This window comes from Coturnix japonica, chromosome Z (assembly GCF_054131305.1).
Source record: "Coturnix japonica strain WE chromosome Z, WE-NBRP24, whole genome shotgun sequence".
NCBI lineage: Eukaryota > Metazoa > Chordata > Aves > Galliformes > Phasianidae > Coturnix > Coturnix japonica.
This window is the reverse complement of record NC_140702.1, coordinates 36,084,480-36,107,095: the sequence shown is the minus strand read 5'-3', so window position 1 is coordinate 36,107,095 and position 22,616 is coordinate 36,084,480. Positions and strand designations below refer to the sequence as shown.

At 38.0% G+C, this 22,616-nt stretch overlaps 1 protein-coding gene across 4 annotated transcripts in view; it reads right to left on the bottom strand.

The window, feature by feature from the left end:
• The window catches only part of UBQLN1 (ubiquilin 1), a 30,190-nt gene that overhangs the window by 4,609 nt on the left and 2,965 nt on the right, over nucleotides 1–22,616 (bottom strand). The window contains exons 2-11 of one of the 4 annotated variants that reach the window (XM_015849252.2): nucleotides 15,905–16,056; nucleotides 12,157–12,272; nucleotides 10,411–10,673; nucleotides 9,454–9,612; nucleotides 8,567–8,810; nucleotides 7,967–8,109; nucleotides 6,904–6,987; nucleotides 4,058–4,173; nucleotides 3,551–3,719; nucleotides 999–2,196 (exon numbers count right to left, since the gene is read on the bottom strand). In XM_015849252.2, the coding sequence (XP_015704738.1) occupies nucleotides 2,044–2,196; nucleotides 3,551–3,719; nucleotides 4,058–4,173; nucleotides 6,904–6,987; nucleotides 7,967–8,109; nucleotides 8,567–8,810; nucleotides 9,454–9,612; nucleotides 10,411–10,673; nucleotides 12,157–12,272; nucleotides 15,905–16,056 (1,599 nt within the window). In that variant the 3' untranslated portion in view covers nucleotides 999–2,043. Of the gene's footprint in view, nucleotides 1–998; nucleotides 2,197–3,550; nucleotides 3,720–4,057; nucleotides 4,174–6,903; nucleotides 6,988–7,966; nucleotides 8,110–8,566; nucleotides 8,811–9,453; nucleotides 9,613–10,410; nucleotides 10,674–12,156; nucleotides 12,273–15,904; nucleotides 16,057–22,616 lie in introns of those variants that run through there. The other 3 variants (XM_085530328.1, XM_085530327.1, XM_085530329.1) reach the window with 3 other exon arrangements.

Genomic DNA, 22,616 nt, shown 5'->3' with positions numbered 1-22,616 from the left:
AGTCAAATGCAATGGAAGCTACCCACTGAAACAGAATTTACTGTGAAGGCTGGATCCCATATGGATTTATTATCACTGGTTAGGAAATAGTTTCATCCCCATGATACAAGTATTTGAAAAGGTTTTGGTCATACAAAGCTCATCTTACCAGGATATTCCGTAACAATTCATAAATTTACTTACTACTTTGTGCTGCTGGATACATTAAAGTTTGATCTAAAAGCAGAGGCTGGATAGCTAATAATTTTCTCAGTATCAGGTATCAACAGTATTTTGTCCATCTATTTACTGGGAAAACAGAAGAGGTTACCGGACAACAAACTTCTGTGAGTAGAACAGTGCAGATTCTGCCTACAAAGCTGCTTTCTGGAAACTTCTAATGTAGGTAGAAGTGTGCTAATTTTTACTTCCCATTTTAGTTTTGTTTCATTAAACTGATCCAACAGAATCATCATAGAATTGTGTCGGTTGAAAAGGACCATAGTGATCATGTTGTTTCAACCCCTGGCTATGCACAGGGTCACCAACCACCAGACCAGGCTGCCCAGAGCCACATCCAGCCTGGCCTTAAAGGCCTCCAGGGATGGGACATACACAGCCTCCTTAGCAACCTGTTCCAGTGCATCACTACCCTCTGAACAAGAAACTTCCTCCTAATCTCTAACTTAAACCTCCCTGTCTCAGTTTAAAACCATTCCCCCTTGTCTTGTCACTGTCCACCCTTGAAAACAGCTGTTCCTCCTCCTGTCCATACACTCCTTTCAAATACTGGAAGGCCACAATGAGGTTTCCTGGAGCCTCCTCTTCTCCAAGCTGAACAAGCCCAGTTCCCTCAGCCTTTCTCCACAGATGCTTTGGACTCCTCCCTTCAGCGCATACTCAAGGAGCTCTTTACGAATCATAGCCCCAAACTAGTAAATATTCCCAGGCCAGCTGTTAAGCTGTCTGTCATCTCAAATCACAAATCATCAGCTACAAACACAAACACCGAGCCTTGATGCTGAAAGACTTTTGAATTTATTTATCTGTGCACAGTAGAGGTTGCTATCAGGAAAACCTCAAAAGATATACAGTGGTTTTTTTACATGGAATTTGAAAGTAATTAGAGTATCACTTGATGACAATGTGTGAGTCAGATGTTTCCAATTACAAAAATCAATACGTTAGAATCTCAATGAAACAAACCCAAAGGCCTCAGAAGCTGTTTCTGAGCTCAAGGCAGTACCTCTTTAATTTGCACAACAATTAAAGTAATTTACAGTTAATCTGTGTGAAAACTGAGACAATCTTACAATGCAAATTTCTGTAGTTAGATTTAAAGAGATAAAACCAGAACAGTAACTGCAGGATTTTAAATGAACTTGCCTAAGCTTTTTTTTTTTTTTTTTTTCTGAGGTGGTTCCCGAAGAGGCTGGAAGCTGGAAGGACTGGAAACATGGCATGTAACTTTTTGTGGCTTTTTTGGTTACTTATCATTTTATTCCACTGCAATGTGTAAATTTCTAGAAACGAGCTGTCTCCATTGTATATACTGAGTTTATACTTTATACAAGTTAAAGCAAAAATGGTAGATTACTCAAGTGGTATAAATCTTACAGTGTTCTGCTAGCAAGAAAAGAAAAAATACATGCAGAAATCACAATAAGTAGAATTGGTACCCACAAATTATAGCTTCAATCAATTTTTTTTTTTTTTAAATTTGCACTCTACATTAAATTACTACTGAAGGCTAATGTTTAAGCAGGAAATAAACTGGACAGTTGCGAGTGATACAAAACCTGTTCACGCAACTGTGGAAGCTGATATAGTTGCAAAAAATCACAGATAATGCAAAACAGAAGATGTGTGATGCATGCAACAACTGAGAAAATTCACTGATCCCCATTGTTCGCAGAATACTACTGCACTCCACCTTAAAATGTAGATTGGTTTTAGTTGTAACAAGACAATCCCAAGAGTCAGAATGAAATAAAAGCAAGTATTTTAAAGATTTAAGAGCTGTTATCAAAAATAAATTACATTTTTTTCAAGTTAAAGAAACTGCTACGAAGGCTGAGAGCCAAGGAGCCTTTCAATAGCCGCATTGATGTCTCCACCTGTTGCTATTAGTGCCTGCAGGTTTGCTTCACGGTTCAAAAAGCCCATTGCACTCAGCTGCTCCAGTTGTTGCTGAAATCTAACTTCTGGGTTTTGGAACTGCCAAGAACAAAATTTTGAGTTGTAAACCCACAATACATTTTTGGCAAAGCACCAGATTTAAACATGCGGCTTCTGCACCACTTACATGGCACTCTTAAACTACAGGAAAATAAAAGATTTGATATGTTTGTGCTGTAAGAATAACTTCTTAATATGGCTACAGATACAGATTATGTGCATATCTGTATTTGGCCCCATTCTCCCTCCACATTATACATTGAATATTTTAATATAGGTATGCACATTAAATATGCATAAAATAGACACAGATAATTTAAAAAATGAAATAGTTCAACCTTGTAATGTCAGACAGCAGAATTTTGATGATGTTGCTGCTGGCAATGGAGAACGTCTCAGGCTTTCTTTTCTTGATATGAAAGTCAGCTTGCTTTTAATCTCCCAGGTACTTGTTGATTAAGTTACCAGAATTCTAACTGTTGGAAAGCTTCTGCCTGAAGCAAACTCACAGTTATGCTTTGTGGGTCAATACTGCTCATTTACAAATTCATGGCAAAATTCTCCATTCAAAAACACTTTCAAATGAGAACAACTGTAAGAAAATAATGTGCTGCAGTAATACTACGAAGTCACTTTAAATCAATGAGATCTTAGATGTTAACACAAAACTTGTGCAGCTACTGTTAATTACGCTTTTGTTCTAATTAAACAATTTCATCCATCAGGAAACTATTACCAGCAGAAGTTCAAAATGCATGGCTCCAAGCCAATAGAAAGTAAAACAAATCTAAAACTGAACAAGACCCATCACCACTACTTGCTTCTCCCTAAGCACAACAAAGCAAAATAGTCAATTGGTAGCCTAAGACTTCATGGCATCACAAAACATACTGCAGTTTGGACCCACAAAATGTCCGTGAAGCATACAAATTCAGAACCCAAATAACTGGAGTGTGGATATTCCAAAGCATTGGACAGAGGCTGTCACAGCTACAGAGTAACAGACAGCACTGCTGAAAAACATCTGTGCTTTCTGCATTTCCAAGCTCTTGCCTGAGCCCACATTTCACCTGTCAGCAACTTCATCACCTCAATTTGCTCCTCTGAAGGCATTTCAGAAATTCAGGGGTATGAAGATGAGTATATTAAAAGGATTAACTGTTCAGAGCACACTTTTACTCAAATTTAATTATACTTGCATTTACTTGCACAGCTGCAACATCCTTTTTAAGCCGCTTCTGCTTTTTCATTTGTGGGTGAGGGGGAGTTACCAGAAGTACTCTGAGCTCTCTACTCAGCTTCAGGTTTGTTTTAATTTGTTTTAAGAGAAAATTTTAGGAATATTTAAAAAAAAAAAAAAATAATAAATCTATATTGCAATAATATACTTTACCTGAGCATTTGCGCTAGCAAGAGCCTGCAACATCTGCTGGACAAACTGTTGGTGGCTGGGTTCAGCAGCTCCTGATGTTGGATTTGTATTGTCACTGGGAGCAGAACTAGGTACACTGGACCCAGTAGGTGCTCCAGTGCTTCCCAATCCACCTATACCAGGATTAAATCTGCACAAATGACAGAAACAGAAATAAGCATGGGTTTATTATTCAACTGACTTAACTGCGATGTCTCTTTTAGTCCTATATTTTATCACCACTTAGAAATACTGTCAAACACAGAGTTGGTGATATACTAAGACAAAGACAATAGTCATCACTGTTCAAAAACATGTGTCGGGAAACATTCCAAAACAAACTTAGTGAAACTTAAAAAAAAAAAAAAAAAAAAAAAAGACAAAACAAAATGTTCTTCGCATGATAAAATTTCTACCTGTAAAAAGAAGCACAAGAGAACACAGCACAAGAGAAAAGTTGCTTTCCAAAACCGTGATACTGAGACTTACCCTGGTATGAGTCCCGGCGCTTCTGTTGCCAGTGTCTGCAAACCCTGCTGAATCTGTAGTAAAGCTTGCATTGCTCTGGGGTTTGACATAGCTGATAATGTGTCAGGATTCTGCATCTAAGAAAGTGAGAGAGACTTGTGACTGAATCATACAGAAGCACCCAGTGTTAGTTTTTAACCACTTGATGCTTTACAGAATCTGATATGCTTTCAGAACTTGTTTTTTAACTTCAAATTTGAATATTTACGTGAAATCCTTCATAGTCTGGAGGGTTTCTTGAGAAAACTTTCACAGGAGATGATCAGTGAACTTTCTCTGATGTGAACAAAGCATTTCAAATAAGGAGTATACCAAAATTATGTTTTTCAATTCTGCTTTTAAAGGCTACCACATTCCAAAGCCAAGGAGTGTGCTTGACCATCATCATTCTAGAATTAGTCTCTTATGCCACACTACTGGTAAGCAACAACACCGATTATCTGTTAGACAAGTTTCATTATGTCTAATAAAAAGTTACAAAATATTTATTTCCTAGCTAAATTCAGATCACTGAATTATAATCATCACAATTTGTGCACGTGTCCATATCTGTAATTCCTATGCAGACTATAGGAATGTGAACAAATATACTACAAAACATACTAGCAAGCAAATTCACAGTATTGAAGAACCTTTATTGCGACTTCAACTAAGAAATGTTTTTTCACATCCACAGGCAACTTAAAAAGCAGACCTATTTCTGAAGTTAAATACCCTGAAATCAGACCATTTGAGATACAAAATCAAGACTAACAGCTTACCTTCACCTCTGCTTATAGATGCAGCTCAAAAGTAAAAGCTATTTGTTTCAGTTACAAGTGAGACAGTACCTAGATCTAATTCTAACCACAGACAGGCTGATAAATCTTAACAGTCTTCACCTGGTAACTAGACCAAACTTATTCTGTTGCAAAAACATACGACTCACAAAGAAACATAAATTCTAAGGCCAATCTTCCACTGAACTGCAGAATAAGGCATTAAGATGTCTGGTCTGGAATATGAGTGTATAATAAGACTTAAGCATAGCTATCTGTTAATAATCTCTGTTCATCTCTTGGATTTTTACTTTTCCTGACAGCTTAAAGTTAGAGAATAACTGAATCAGTAGCTGGCAAAGTCTACCAAAATCCTGCAGATCACCTTGAAAGAAATCACAGGGCATGTGTGGGACAACTGGGGAATCAAATACTGTTAGCATATGTTTATAAAAGGCAAGTCCTGCTTGACCAACCTGACCTCCTTCTATGATCTAGCGACCCATCTGGTGGATGAGGGAAAGGCTGTTGATGTGGTCTACCTAGACTTCAAAGCCTTTGACACTGTCTACCACAGTATTCTCCTGCAGAAGCTGGCAGCCCATGGCTTGGATGGGTACATTTTTTGCTGTGTAAAGAACTGGCTGGATGGCTGGGCCCAGCAAGTGGTGGTGAATGGAGCCACATCCAGCTGGCAAGCTGTCACAAGTAATGCTCTCCAAGAGTCAGTGCTGGGGCCTGTCCTGTTCATTACCTTTATTGATGACCTGGATGAGGGCATTGAGTGCATGCTCAGTAAATTTGCAGACAACAGGAAGCACTGATCTGCCTGGGAGTAGGAAGGCCATACAGAAGGATCTGGACTGGCTGGATCTCTAGCCTGAGGCCAATGGGATGAAGTTCAGTAAGGCCAAGTGCCAGGTCCTGCACTTTGGCCACAACAACCCCAGACGATGCTACAGGTTTGGGACAGAGTGGCTGGAAGACTGCATAGAGGAAATGGACCTGGGGGTATTGGTTGATGCTCAGCTGAATGTGAGCCAGCAGTGTGCCCAGGTGGCCAAGACGGCCAGTGGCATCCTGACTCGTATCAGAAGTAGACGGAGCTGGGATTGTTGGGATCAGGTAACTAGCAACTGGACTAGAGGGGATGGCCTGAAATTGTGCCATGGGAGGATGAGGTTGAACATTAGAAAACATTTCTCACAGAGAGTGGTAAGGCACTGGAATGGGCTGCCCAGGGTGGTGGTAGAGTCACCAGCCCTGGAAGTGATCAAGAAACATTTAGATCTTGTACTGTGGGACATGAGTTAATGGGAAACAGTGTTGACAGTCAGAATGGATATTTTAGAGCTCTTTTTAAACCTTGGTGATTCTATGATCTTCAGAGGAAAGCAATTTGGGCTCCCCAAAGTAAGCTGCTGCAATTATTCTGTAACACTGCCTGCAGTAAGAGCAATGCACTACAGACCATCCAATGATAGAAGCTATACAACTAGATTATGTATTTAATTCCCAAAACTTTTGCTTACTCCTATTGAAGTAACACAGTGCCACTACTCAGTGACAGTTAACATCACGCAGATGCCCAAGCTACAAGCACAGTGGTGCTCATGAAGATAAAGCTGTTCACAGGTTTTTGCTTCCTCAGAACCCAGCCTGTTCTGAATGAACTGATTTGGGTCTTTCTGGGCACACTGCAAAATGCCTTCACTCAAATATTTAAGGTGGAGTGGAACCAGTAGGAAAAACAGTGAAAGATTTCTCTGTTTGTGGAAAAAACTACTGATTCTAAGCACAGAATCAAGAGTAAATAAAAAAAAGCTGTGCCAATCATAGATAAAAATATCCATCAAAAGGTTTAACTTTTCAAGAGGATGGAGAGACCAAGCAAGACTTATAATGGAACAAAATAATTTGGTGTCTAAAGCTAATGAGAATGCATGTAACAGAGTCTAGCTTTTAATCAAACGAAGGCAAGACACAAATTTACTGAAAAATAGTTCACTGAGGTATAGACATTTATTAATAGCCAGCAGATCATCTTACTTGTTGAAGGAAAGTAGGAAGCTGTCGTCTCATTTGCTCCTGAAGCTGAGGATTTCCAGCAAATAGAGGATTATTCAACATCATCTATAAGACAAAAATACTTAAATTCAATGATCAAGCAGTAAAAACCACTGTGGGTTTAAAGGCAACTACTTAAAAAAACATCAATCATGGAGAATATGATAAAGAATACATACAATAATCATCTAGGAAAATTCAAGCCCTCAAACACAACTGCCTCCTTCAACTAAAACTTGTTATGAACCACCAGTATAAAGACATTATAGGGATTTTTCTCCTGTTATCTTAAGTCAAATAAAATGCCAGATCCCTGCCAAGACAATCTTGTTTACGTTATAGGATGAATCACTTTTGCTCAGCCTCTGCTATATATCTAAATGATAGTCTCTCTGTAAATATCATCTGCAGAAGATCAGATCCAAGCCAGTGTTCAATACAGAAAATAAAACACTTCATCTTGGTTTAGCATTTGACTTTGGCTACTATTTCTTTAACTGAAGTGTGAAATCACTTCTAAGATATTACACACAGAATAGCAGTATCTGCAGTTCTATAGCAACCAAGAGTCACAAGTAAGCAATTAAAACCAGAACACCACCTAGAAACAGCACCAACTCTACCCTTTCACTTCTCTCAACTCAGACGACTGTGCTTATTTATTTACAAGAAAGCAGATCTAACTTAATGTACAAGCATTTGTTTTCTCTATCTGGCTCTTACACTAGGTCACAAGTTCAGGACTGTGCAGAATGTACATAAACTTACAAGTTACTTCAGAAGGATGCCTGGTAGGTGTCCAACTATGAACAGAAGAAACTCACTGCAACAGACTGTTAAAGGTAACTTGGTAGTAATTTATGTGAATCAGTTATTAACATACTTGAAAAACTGGACCATTCACTGCAGACAAGTGTTGAATTGTTGCTCAACTGCCATCACTCTGTAGTGAAAATTAAACTACCATATGAACAAATTTAAAAAAAAAAAAAATGAAGTCAGTACACAAAATATTGCAACACATCGCTATACCAGATGCATTTACCTGTACTGCAAGATCAGGATTCTGGCTTAACGATTGCATCATGCTTCTCATATATGGTGCTGACAACATATTCTGCATAAGTTGTGGGTTTTCAGTTATCTGCTGCAACAAGCTCTGCATTCCTGGTGTGTTGAACATACCAGCTTTAAAAAAAAAAAAGTAAAAGGTCACTATTAAACGTCCTATCAAATGAATCAGACTGCCTAGAATTGGGATATAACTGATTGTCTTCTGCAAGTTTTCATCCCTGAAATGCATTTTAATGTGGTTTTCCATACACAGATGCATCTGCACCCTAAAAATAAGTTAAGAAAAATGCTGTATCTAACAAGTAGGCCCACTAGGCCGGTAACTATTTCACGTTTGTTTGCAGACAGGAAAAATACCACCACTCATCTAGCTATTTCCTATCATTGCTGTTTTAAGGCAATACTCACACAGTATCATTCTTAGTTTACTTTTCATGTTTTTATACAGAGGACTTTGACACTCAAGTGCTGCACTGAAGAAATAAAAACTTTGAATCAAAATTTCTCTTTCTAATAAAATGGTCATTTCAGCAAATTTCCCAAATATATACAACTGCAATAACAAACACACCTCCTAGTCCAGGTCCCAAATTTGGTATGGTTGAGCTCTGTCCCGTATTGCCAAAGGTGTTATTTCCAACATTATTACTGTCAGTGTTCTCACCACTTGTGCTGGTACTTGTTGCAGGACTCTGAGAACTGGACTGAGGAGCCCATGGATTTGGTAAAGGATTTCTATTTTCTGTACGAGATGGCTGACTGTCCCCTCCTGATGATGCATTGCTTACTAAAGAAGCAAATGGATTACCTCCAAACTATAAAGGAAGGAAAAGCAAACATGCATCATTCTCATAAACTATTTTTAAGTTTGCGATAAATGTCAAGTTACCTTTCCAAAATTATTATGAAGATAAATGTTGATGGCTCTTGATCAGTAATACTAACCATTCTAAAGTAACTTAAGAGTAAACATGGAGAAAGAAAATGTAGTCTCCCCAAATAAAGTCTCACTTCTTTTAGAAAGTAGAATACTGCACTAGTATTTTGATCATAAGACTGTATATCCTACAGCAGTTTACAACTGCTAAAGTCTTTTCCCATTTTAGGGGAGAGATCACTAAATCCACCCTTATTAACTTACCTGGAGCTCATAACACTACAAGTCAAAGAAGTAAAAGAATTTAGATTATGCAGTAACTTATTTAATATACAAATTTATCAAATTCAAAATAGCTTCTCAGAACCAGAACACAATATCTGCACTTCTTCAAGCTTAAAGGAGCACAGAATACATAAAATGTAAAATCCTTCCTTTCTCTCAGCAGAGAGAAAAGACCATACTGTAAATTCAGTCTTCAAGAAAACTTTGCCAAGTACACATTTGAAAAGTTATATAGTTCAAATTCTTTCATTTCTGAAAAATATTTATTCTCAGTGGCATCTGCAATCTTTTCTCACCTGTTCCTGTGCTGCATTCAACATAGGCTCCTGAATATCTGTATACATACGTCGCAAAGCATTGTATCCACCTGGTATACTTTCAAGGTTGCTCAAGGCTCGGTCTTGGTTTCGCATCATTTCCTGCATCATTGCAGGGTTTCTAGCAAGTTCTATTGTCTAAGGAAGTGGAATGTTTAATCTGTATTAATAAGAAATCCATTCTAAAGTGAAAAGTTCAGCATCTGACAGCATCTCTTTTACTAGCATATTATCATTAATGCCAAAATCAAGATGCCAGCTTAGTGGGAGCCAGCGGAATTTGATACTTGCATGTGTTCTGTCACAGCTGTGACATGTCAGGAAGCACTGCTAAACAGAAGAAAAACCTTGAACATATTATCCTCTCTTTTCCTTTGTTAGCACAATATACTTCTGCCATCAGAAGTGTTTACCACAGTGTACTTCTAACATCATTACAGTGTGCATCTTATAACACAAACTTTAAATGCCCCCATTTCAAAATGCCTTTGCGTTCTGAGATCTTTAGCTACACAACATATCTTCCATAACGTGCAACTTTTAGAAGCACCCAGGGAAATACCCGCTGTTAGATAAACTGGAAATTAGTACAGTTTACCAAAAGTAGAAATTCTTCAAAACTTGCTGGCTACATGACAGGGAATTTCAAGTGCACACAGCTGTATCCAACTCTAAACTCTGAAGATATTATCATAAAATTTCCAAAATTTATCAAAACTATGCTTCAGATTTTCTGAATTACCTGTTTCAGACTTTAACAACTATAAACATGACAAGTTGCTTACAGTGACATTATACACACACACACACACACACACACACACAGCGCTCAAATTCTTCAAAAAATGTTTCTCAACAAAGGATATCCGGTTCTTACTATGTTGTTCAGTTACGGTAATAATCAAAGGTCACAAAGTCAGAGGTTTTTCTACATACCTGCCTCATTATATCTGGATTATTCAGCATATGTCCAATTTCTGGATTTCTCTGTATCAGTTGCTGCATTTGAGGATTAGCCATAATTAACTGCCTCATCAGGTCAGGATTTGAAAGCACATTCTGAATAAATGGATTCTCCATTATCTGAACCATCATTTCTGGGTTGGACATGAGTTGCCTTTGCATCTGACTCTGCAATTCTGAAAAGCTTGATGTATTTAAGCCTAGGCTGCTCAGGCCTGCCAAACCTCCAAGGCCACCTTTAGAGGAAGAAAAGAAATATATAATTGAATTTACATTTCTTATAATAAATCTAAACAGAAGCATATCTTTTGTAAATGTAAAATACTTGGATATATTCCACATTTCAGAAATAACAAAATTCAGTGGAAAGTCCATCTTCATGAGGCTGTTAAGCATTCATTTAAAGAAACATTTAATGAATAACAAAACACCTAACACCTAAAAAACCTAAAACAAATTGCTTTAAAACATAACTTATTACAATGCTAACAATTTCTCATTTTCCACAGCTTAGGAAGGAGTGATGCTTGAATTCTGAGGCCTTGATTTTTTTTTTTCCCCTTCTAATACGTTCTGGGCCATTTTTCTACTCTTGTTCAGACTGCAACTGAAAGAGACCTCACCGATATGATGTATATTGCCTATTCTAATTAAAAGCAGAGTTCTTCTGTTTCACTGCTACAACAATAATAATGTTTTTACTTCCCTTCCATGCTGAGTCCAAATAAAACTTTCATATTTTATTCTAAAATGTAGTTAGCTATAGAATTGGTTACACCTAAAAGAAAAGCGATTGTTTTATTGCTTTTTCAATTCTGTAGGTTTTTTCCTTTTTTCTTTTCCAGTGAAGCAAATGAGATGAAAAAAAGAATTAGAACATTGATACTGTGGAAATAGTAATTTCAAATGAACACAGCAGTCTTCTTTCACTAAGGAGAAAACAGCATGCTTGGAAACTGAGAAATAATAAGACTGTAAGATTAGAAGCAATTTTGCTTGGCTTTGTATTACAGATCCAACTTTATCAATACTCCCTTCATGCCAATTCAGACAGACTCTTAAGGATGACACTGGGAAGAGTTTAATTACTCCACAGTGCCAGAATACAGCATCAGCAGCACTCTACTATTGAAGGTGAAACAGCTTATGTCTGTAGCCTGCTCCCACAACCTGTGTCACAAGTATTTGTAATTAACTTTTGTTTCTGCCTTTTTTTTTTTTTTTTTTTTTTTAAATCTTGATTGCTTTAGACTAAAGCTTCAGAGAAAATTATCTGTACCCCATATAGAAAACACCCACCAGAAAACAGTCTGGATTGGAAAGGACCCTGAAGATCATCTAGTTCCAACCCCCCTGCCATGGACAGGACCCACTGTATCAGGCTGCCCAAGATGACACTCAGCCTGGCCCTGAAAACAAGACATGGGGCATCCACAGTTCTTCTGGGCAGCCTGTGACAGTGGGTTTTTCCTCCTAACACCTAATCAAAATCTCCCCTCTTTTAGTTTAAAACCGTTCTACTCCATCCTATCACTATCAGACTATGTAAAAAGCTGGTCTTCTTCCCACTTAAAAGTTCCCTTTAAGTACTGGAAGGACACAATCTCATCTTCCTGAAGCCTTCTTTTCTGTAGAGTGAAAAAGTTCAACTTCCTCAGCCTTTCTTTGTAGAAAAGGTACTCCACCGCTCCGACCATGAGGGATAACAGACTTTCTTACCCAAGCCAAAAGGATTACTATTTGTTGAAGTTGATGTTGAGGTACTACTGCTTGATGCTGATGTGGTATCAGCACTCCCACTGGTGTGTGTTTGCTGAGCTTGGTGGTCTTGTGATCTAAAAACCAAAAAGACAGTTTCAAAGTTACAAATGTAGCAAATCAATTTAACTAATTTCATTAAACATATCATGGGTGTCATACTTGGGAAACTTAGTTTTTCATTTTATTACTCATTTTATAATTTTTCAGAATTGCATCTCTCTGGATAGCTTCCTGTAGTAAGTCTCTCAGACATCTGTAACATCATCTGTTTTTCAGAAGTTTCAACCGTTACAAAAATGGATGGGCATCACTGCAGCCACTACCACCTCCTCATACAACCCCAGAGATACCTGACAGTGCATTGCTTTCTGAGTCTTTACCTTGCTTCAGGGATTCTTTGCCTTACCCAACCTTATTTGACAGCCATTAGACAATAGTGATTATATGCTTGAGTCTTGAAGAAATGAAGTCACATAAAATCTAACATATCCCATAAAGGATTCAGTAAGGATGGCTTACTCAATGTGAAATTCTATTATGGTCTTATTACAAGACAAGCACCAGAATTTCAGTAATCTTCATAACTAAGAATGGAGTAAAATCAGCTGCCTAATTCACATGCTCACTACACTTGTCTCTAGTAGAGGCAATGGTATTGGTGCTGACGTATGGTGTAAGAGATCAAAGAACTCAGCTGATTCAAAGCTAACCTAGCCTCTACTCAATGATGCAAGATTTAAGCCCAGCTCACTTGCTAAAGCTGGTTCATTAAACAATCACATAAATATCTGCATTTGAAAAATTACAGAATTAGTGTAAGATAATTTGTAGAATCTATGCATGCAGACCTTCCACAAAGACTTGAAGGTTAGACGATAATGCTAAATTCTACAGATCAGTTCATCTCAGTAACGTTTTTCTGTACTTGCTTCAATAACTCACAGTCAAAACAAAAACAAACAAACAAAAAAAACCAACAACCCATACAAGTCAGACAGATGTCTTTAGTACAGAGGCTTCCCTGAAGTATCTAAGAGTGCTCTGTTGCTAAAATCAAAAGCCAAACCAACAATGAAATGCTTTGCAGATTTTGCAAGTTCTTCCATCAACTCATCAGTATTACCTTATAAAAGGTTCCATCAACACCCCTGAAAACAGTAGCATGTTGAGTCATGAACACTGAGGGTACAACAGGACTTCGCAACTTCATTACAATTGCTACTGATGTTCCACTGTAGTGAAGGAGACGTTAATTTTTGTCCTAACACTTCAGTCCATAATGATTCATATAATTCAGTTTTGCTTATTTTTATTTGTACTCTAATAAGAGAATTCCAAGTCTACAAAAGCACTCACAGAAACTATTGAAGGAAAACTTGTTCTAGAGGGAAGATCCCAGATATACACTAACAACCCCAGAAAGGTGTACTTGGGCTTGTAATATGGCTTCCTGAAAGAAGGCAGTGGGTAATACTCTGGGTTCCTGAGAACAATGTTGCAGACTATTTGTGCTTAAGAGCAACTGACAACTTTGAACACCAAGACCAGTACAATCACAGCTGCATACAATGGCTTAGGCTGGAAGGGACCTTAAATATGATCTAGTTTCCAACTTCCCTGTCATGGACAAGGCTGCTACCCACTAGATCAGGCTGCCCAGGCCCATCCAATCTGACCCTGAATGCCTCCAGGGGTGGGACATCCTCAGCTTCTTTGGGCAACTACAGCCTCACCATCCTCTGAATAAAGCATTTCCTCCTATCATCTAATCAAAACTATCCCCTCTTTTACTTTAAAAATCAATCCTATTTGTCCTGTCACTATCAGACCATGTAATCAGTGCAACAAGCCAAGCAGCTGTCACAAAGATCATAGACTGCAAAGGCACTTATACTTAATATAAACTTCCTAATGAAGACATTTGGGGTTTTTTAGCCTAAGAAAATACACAAATATTTTCTTTGTAAGAAAAAAGCATAATATAAGCATAAATCTTTACTTGGTTCTTCAGCTATTCTGAAGAACCTGAGCTATTCTCAGTTGGTGGGTCTCAAAGTAAAACAGAAAACAGGACATGCCTGTAAAGCATTTCAACATGTTTCTATTTGGAAACGGAGGTATATAAACACACTGGTTATATCTCAAGTCTTTCAGCTTCAAGCCTTTTAGTGAAAATGCAAGTCTATGTTTTAAGTCTACTTTACCATGATGGCCCCTTATCAGCTTGCAAGCACCTAAAACAGTGCTTACATGAACCTTCATTTTCAGAAATTCATTATATCTTCACTATCTACTGCTAACAACTGCTACTTTGAAACTCTACTAGCCACATTAAGCCAGCCAGCGTAAACTGCATTACACTGTGGGAGACTGGGATAAGATGTGATAGAATATGATGTGGACAGAAATGCTGAGAGAATTCATGCAGGGACATCAAGACTTCTTGAAGGCAAAAAAACAAAAACAAAACAACCTTGTAAAAACAACGTGACATTGCACCTAGAATTGGTCAGAGGCAAAGCGTGAGAAGGTACAAGAGACTGACTAGCACTGCTATTTCAGTACTTTGATTTAGTACTTACAACTACTGTTAAGTCCAATTTATGAATACACAGAGGAATGTGCAAGTCAAAGATATATTATCACTACTACCATGGTTTATGAAACTTCCCTATCGCACTCAAGAGACTAAATTAAAAAGAGAAGAAGTCATAGCAACAGCAGAGTACTGTTCAGAAACATGGAGAATATTACAGTACTAGATTATACTGCATACAATATCACTATTGCTTATCAGGCCTACATTTCAACAGGTGCTTGAAAGTCAGGATAATGCTAGTGAGGCCTAAGAGGGGGAAGCGTATTTCTTTTTTCTTCTTACTGCTTTCATGCTGTTTCCCTCCAACATCTGACCTTCTCCCACAGAAGATCCTTGACACAAACAGGACAGACATAAGAATAGGAAGAATGCTTTCAGACTAGAACAAACATGTTATTGACTATATAATCTAGATACAAATGAGGTATACCTTACCCTAGTTGACAAAAATGATTTTCAGTCAGCTGTTCCTTCAGGACACTTCACAAGTAATTTGTAGATTTATGCATCTTTCTCACTGTCGTTTAGAAGCAGCCTCATCAAAATATCTCAAAAAAAGTCTTTCTGCTCAGGCAAACAAGTTGGTTGCACTAGAGTAGTTCTCCTTCAAGGACTTTCCTTCCTTTCTCTCTCTCCAAAACAGAAATGTTTCTCCCCTATTTTTTTCTTTTTTAATGTCCCAAAAGTAATACTGCTCAACAGACACTCATGGTTACTAAAAGCTGCTACCTAATAGAACTGTAAAAATGCAATGCAGTCAACATTCAGCAGCTCTGCTGAAGTTCAACAGCAAAAGCAAGAGAGCGACCTGATGTAGCTGTAGGTGATCCTATTCACTGCAAGGGAGTTGGACAAGATGACCTTAAAGGGTCTCTTCAACTCAAAAGATTTTATGGTTCTATTACTTGCATGCAGAAACACACATCTTATTAAAATATGACACAGGTCTAATGAAAGAGCATTTTAACTTCAGACTAATTTTGCACCACAGCTAACAAATTTACCATAGTTGCTTAGTCAGATCTAAGTTTGCACAACAGGAAGCTGTCACATCAGAAATTAGAAGTATTTTGACTTCTTAGAAGCAGGGAGACAACTGTTATTTACCTGTTTTGTGTTTTGATAACCAGGTGAACAGTGAGTCCATCATGAATCCCATGCTGAGTCAAAGTATCTTGATCTTTCAATATTTTTCCAGCAAATATGAGTACAAGTTGATCGGTATGGGACTTGAAACGCTTAGAAATTTCTTCCTTAAACTAAACAAAAAAGTTAATTTTATACACTTACATAATTGTATATTGAACTACTATGTTTTAATAATTACTGGACTTGGTTCAAACTTAATATACTAAAGCACATGCTCTGCATTTTTTAGTTTACGCAATCTAGAAATACTTTGTTTAGGTCACTCAACTTTTTTTTTTTTTTAATTTTGTACAAAGGAAGAGACAAGCAAGTCATTCCTCTTCCATGCAGTAAAGATGAAAAGTGTTTCATAGTCAGTATTTCAGACACACATCCATGAGAATAACTACATACCAGTGTGGACATATTTACACACGCACACAATTTACATGTTTTACCAAGTATACATAGTATTATATGCACATATTACATATCAGTATATGTATACTAATATGTTTACATATATACACAAAACATACACACACTACAGAATTTATCCTTTGCTGATTAGACTGAGGACAGAATATCCCAATTACAGTGAAACTGTCTATACTTTTCCTTGAACCAATCAAAGAATTATCCTCACTTCTCAGACAGTTTTGCTGCCCTTCATGCAACAAAACTAGCACTCCTTTACGTACAGGCAAAAAATACTACTCAGCTGGCCCTGTTTTCTCAGCCAACTCATAACATAACCAAAGGAAACAGTTCTAGCCATAGTGAAAAGCCACCTACTTCAGCTGACCACAAAAATTACACTCTCATTAGCACAAGAGAACATGGAAACCCATCATATAACTTTCTGCCTTCTTATCAAGTAGTAACCAGGTTACACTTTGACTGATATTTAATTATTCTGTAGAAATTTTCACAGTGAGGAAAAAAAAAAGTCACTAAAAGTAAAAAGGAAAACAGTAGGAAAAAATGACAAGGAATGACTTGATTATACCAAAGCCAGGAATACTTCTAAATAAGACTACTCAGTAGGTCATTTATTTTTTGAAGGTATCCTAGTCAGTTGGGAAAAACTCCAGAAGTTCACCCAATTTGGCATTTTAAAACTGAATTGACCATACCTCTTCAGAAAAAAATTTCCAAGCATTCTAGAAATTCTCACTCCTTCAGAAAACTCAAATGTTAATCTTACAGTTATTAATACTTATGTTTTATAATTGGCAGGACTAAAAAAAGAAAATCCCCTAGTATCTAATTGGAAGGGTTTATTGTACAGGAAGAGAAAAGAACATGCCAAAAGAAGTATCTGAGAGACAACAGAGATAAGTCTCTGTCTGGGTAGCAGGTAGCCGCTGCTTAGTTAAGTCTGATCACACAGATTTTGTTCTGGTTCTCATAGAAACAGCTTCTAAGTCAGCCTTTACACTGACAATATTTAAGCTTGTCAGTATTCCAGAAAGTCATTCCGTCCATTCCTTTCCAAGGTGGCTTACTTACCTGATCTATTACTCACATGTTTATCTAGCCTGTTTTCAGAGGTCTCCAGCAATAGAGACTCCATTATCTTTTTTTTACCAAGAAACCTACTCCAGCACTTCACTCTCTTGTTTCTTCATTGTCTGGCCCACGATGGTCAACACAGATTGTTCAGCTTAGGATAAAGGTTGCAGCACAGCTAACCTTTCTTTGAGGAGTAGTGTTTTCTAATCTGATTGTTCTTACTACTTTCTCTATTTTTAAGTTCATTTCTAAATGTAAGACACAAAATGAGCTACAGCACTCTACATAAATTCTTACTCACTCTTACTAGGATAGCAGGAGAAACTCTACATCTTGCAAGACACATTTCCACTTACAAGAAGCAGAAGCCCATATGGGAAAATAACAGTGCAGACTTATTTAACAACTATTAACTCTTTAAACCATTTTCTGCAGAATAACTTCACAGGCAGTTGCTTCCTAGTCTTCATTCCTTCAGTTAATTGTTCCCAAGAATGCATATTACAGAGTAGCAAAATCAGGAAAAACATTCAGTTTGGTACAAAGTTAATGCATAAAAGCATTGCGCCAGACCAAAGAGTAACATAATCTGCTGTCATACTTTCACAATATGGTGTGACAGGGAGCAACTTAATTATCATAATAAATTTTATGCTGTATTGTAAACAGTGCTTAGAGCCATGTCCTGCCAGGTTTCAAGCAGCTATTTAACCATGAGGCCAAGGAAACAAAACACCTTTTATAGAACGTAACTATGTGGTACCTAGTATTACTAGTATAGGCATCAAAGGCTATGCACATTGTTTTCCCTGCTATCATGATACTGCCTTAGATGACCTGCAAGAACAACACTAATCTAAGACATGAATGCAAAATCCAATGTACCAGAACCATAAAGAGCCCTTTACAGCAATGTACGTGCACAATCCAAATGCACAGATGACCTTTTTCCAGCCAGGAAAACAAATCTATCATAAGTACTGAGACAATTCCAGTTAACTGAGGCATATCTGTATAGGCAGACTAACTGCTGGGAGGGAAAAAAAAAAAAAAAAGAAAAACTAAAACTAAGTCAGGTCTTTTTCAGCCTCACCTGAATTCAGCAAAATCTTGAGATTTCTGTAATGATTGATAGCCATGCTTCATGTTCAAGAAAGCCATCCAGGTGACACCACGAAACTCATTTTGTAAATGAGTCTGATGACTACTTTTAATAATCAAAAATAACAACACAGCAAAATAGGCCTGTGAGAATAGCAATCTTTTTCTGAGGCAGAGGAAAGAGATCATTTATACATCTGCAGTAAAATAACCTACAAATTTTTTTCAGTACAAGTGTTGTTGTTGTTTTTTTGAATTCTCAGCAAACTATCCTATGAGAACATAAATCACTACTGTTTGCTTTGTGAAGAAGAGTTAGGGAGGGTGGAATACAGAATTTTTTCCCATACTCTGTGGGCAAGCATCTCTCCATTTAGTCTGCACCTCCCACTGTTACTGGTAAGTACACTAAATGCAAGGTCATTCTCATATAGTAAAAAACCCACAGTCTTCTTTAAATTCAGAAAGAGTAAAGATAAAAATGAAGAAATGAATGGCATTCAGGCTCCCACGGACCTTTTGTACACGTAGTTTTCCACTAAATCTGCTCAACGTTGTTGTCTCTGAAGGTTTTTGCAACATACAGGTGAACATTGTTCTGCTGCTGCCCACACCCAAACCAACGTGAAGAGAATAACTTGCATTGTTCCTACCTGAGCTAGTTATAGTAAAAATTTTGTCAGTGAACAAAGCACCTATGTATCTGAATACAGATGAACAGTTGGCTATAAGACTTTTTTTGCACAGCCACTTTGAGAGGGATACCCATACTTCAAACTATTGTCTTCTAACATTTGACCATCTGATAAACTAGCCTTGGAAGGTTCATCAAAATTTTTTCCAGCTAAAGTAAAGAACTTCAAATGCAAACTGTATTTTGAAATATTATCACCTTATGATCCAAAAGCTTTTTGCTGACTCACTCTCTGCCATTTAAGACAGCAAGAACATTACCCTCTATCCACATGGATGCTGTGAAGAAAGAGTAAAAGGAGGAAAACAAGTAAATAGAAAAACATTTCCCAAATTTTCTCAATGTTGACTTGATGTGACATAATTAAAAATGAAATTACTATAATAGCATGAAAGGGGTCCTGGAGAATTAAAAGCCAATTACCACTGAAATGCAATGTAGAAGAGGCTCCAGAAAACTGCAACTGCTTTGAAAATATTAAGTTTATTTAGCTGACAAAAAAAAGCAAAGTTGAAATCTTCCCAAACCAAATTGTTTTGAACATGGTACTGAAGCAAAGGTTTATACCTACTACGCGGCAGAATCGCAATTTACACTCCCAGCAGTTCCTCAAATAACAATCCTGCTACAAAAAACACTGCCAAGTGCCATTACCTTGTTCATAACTGCTGTTTCAAAACACATCCAGGACTATTTAAACTTTCAGCTACCTCCTCTATTAAAACACATGGCTCAGTATATTAACAATACTCCAGCCTCTTTCACCCACACACAGTAGTTTCAACAGAGGCTAACACTGATTAGCTCCAGATACATTTCATACAATGGGATCAAAAGTCTTCCAAACCCAGGAAATGAGGAACCAAAGAACCAAATACACTCACAGCAATACAACTGTGGCCTCCTTTCCAGATGAATCACATTGGGTAATCTCATGACTCCAAATTAAAGGGAATCAGTGAAAATGGAGTTTTCATTGCACAACTCTTGGATGTTATACAGGAAGAGGGACAAGCATTTGTGGTTACAGGCAGCAAAGTACTTCTGGCATGGCCAATTCTTGCAGCAGACAAAGCACTGCTGGAAAGCCCACCCAAAATTAGGCTACCAAACATGCTTCTATTTGTCTGTTATGACTTAATGGAGAGTTACCATCTCCCCATGCCCTTGTCAAATACACATGCAAGTTTCACAATCAACTTATCCCCGCAAACACTGCCATTAACCCAAACTGGCAAAAAAGTCATTGAGAAACAAACTCACATTCTTGATGTGTTTACAATCCTAACAGCTCAGAAAGGGAAAACCAGAGGTAGTGCCATCTAGTGGGAATATCTCAGGACTCATGCTCTAACCAGTTACACACCTTCCAGGCAAACTTCAGCAAGCCATTCCACTCCTTCATGCTTTGACCTAGGAGAGATGATTAGCAGTTTTGTGGAAAAGGGAGGCCTTTTCCACAAAAGGGCTAGGGCTCTGCAGCTACTGGCAGATGAGTACTGTGCCTGCAACAGAATAGGTCTTTTCTCTAGCAAACCACCAAGACTGAAAAAGGACATGAGAGTATTACATGCAAACAATTCTTGCAGAAAAGATGCATTTTAAGAATGTATCCTACACTCTATTTTTAATATGAAACAGCGTAAGATATTTTTCTACTTAATGAGGAAAAGGTTGGAGAATATCCTTTTTTCCTGAGGAGAAACTGCTAGGTGAATTACTGCCAATAGATTTATTACTCATTTGACCATCAGATAAATCTCTCCCAACTGTTTGGTTTCAGTAAGCTTTAAATTAAAAGTGATAGAGAATATACAACATGAGTGAACTACAGACATCAGTTAATATTCTTTTCAGTCTGTCAGATGTAAGGAACTATTAACCACATCAACAAGACGACAAAAATTGTTTCTTTTTTAACACGTAATCCACCACGTAATTCACAATTCATAAAGAAACCTTTCACATACTTTTATTGACTTTCCCATATAGATAGAGTTTATAGTCACTAGATACAGATGTTGAGTGAACTCTGAAATACATAGGACGCTTAATGTTATTTCTACAATATGTATTAATCCATGTAGGTACTTCCCTGCTGGTGTCAATTTTAAGCAGTACACAAGACTGCCTTTCACAGTTCTGTGCTCCCCCCTTCCTCATCCCTTCAAGACTAAGGATGGCTGAAGCTAGCAAATCAAGCTTACAGAAAATCATAGGAGGAAGACTAGCACTATTTGACATGGATAACTTTAAAGAAAAAAATAAAGTATCAAAATGAAGCTGCTACACAACATAAAAGTATCTACATACAAAATACTTCATATAATTATACAAACGTGTTCATATCTTACCATACCTGCCAGTCATTTACTAGACAACACCTGCCAAATACCATGGTTAAATAAACAGAATTCAGAAGTAGCAATGAACTAAGCTGAATGTCAGGCAAGTCAACATACTTTTTTTTTTTTTTTTAAATTCTACCAAAATAGCAACTCTATCAGGTTTACACAACAAGGTTTAGTTAGGCTGGAGAGTTGCAGGAGTGAGCAGCCTCTATGAGCAGAGGCCCACAACAGATCAGAGCCAGTTCAAGCTGCCACAAAAGCAACCCGCTGCTGGCCAGAGCTGACTGTTTCTGGGAGAGCAGACTGAAGAAAGGTGGGAGAGAGGAGCAAGAATATGTGAGAGAAACAATCCCACGCCCAACAAGGTTTGCGCAGAAGGAGGGCAGGAGGAGGTCTAGGCACTGAGCAGACGCTTGCACCCTGTAGCCCAGAAGACACAGAGGACAGCAGTGGATGAAGCCTGAAGGAGGGTCAGCCCATAGACACCCCCCCACAGGAGCTCCCAGGCAGCGCTGCAGCCTTGGAGAGCAGCCTGCTGTGAGGGAGCTGCCACCCATGCAGAGCAGTGCCTGAAGGATGGGTCTTGTGGTACAGAGCAGCGTTGGAGCCGTACCTGAAAAGCTGCAGCCTATGGGAAGCCCCCACCAAGACTGAAACCTGTGGGAAGAACCAATGGGAATTCCTTGTACTGATAGTGATTAAAGACATTGTGTGCCCCGGTGGCACAAGTGGTAGGAATGCCGCGTTGCAACACCGGAGGCCCTGGGTTCGAATCCCCCCTGTGGCACAAATGGTAGAAGTGCTGCTCTGCTACACAGGAGGCTCGAATTCCGGGGGGTTGGACTCAATGATCTCTAAGGTCCCTTCCAACCTGCACGAGACTATGATACTATGATACATGCTGAGCACAAACAGAGAAAAAACAAAATAAGAAAGAGACAGATGAGCAGCACTTGTCTCTAATCAAATGACCTTCCAAAGGGGCTTATAACTTGAAGGTTATTTTCCATTGCAACCTGTGTACTCCATG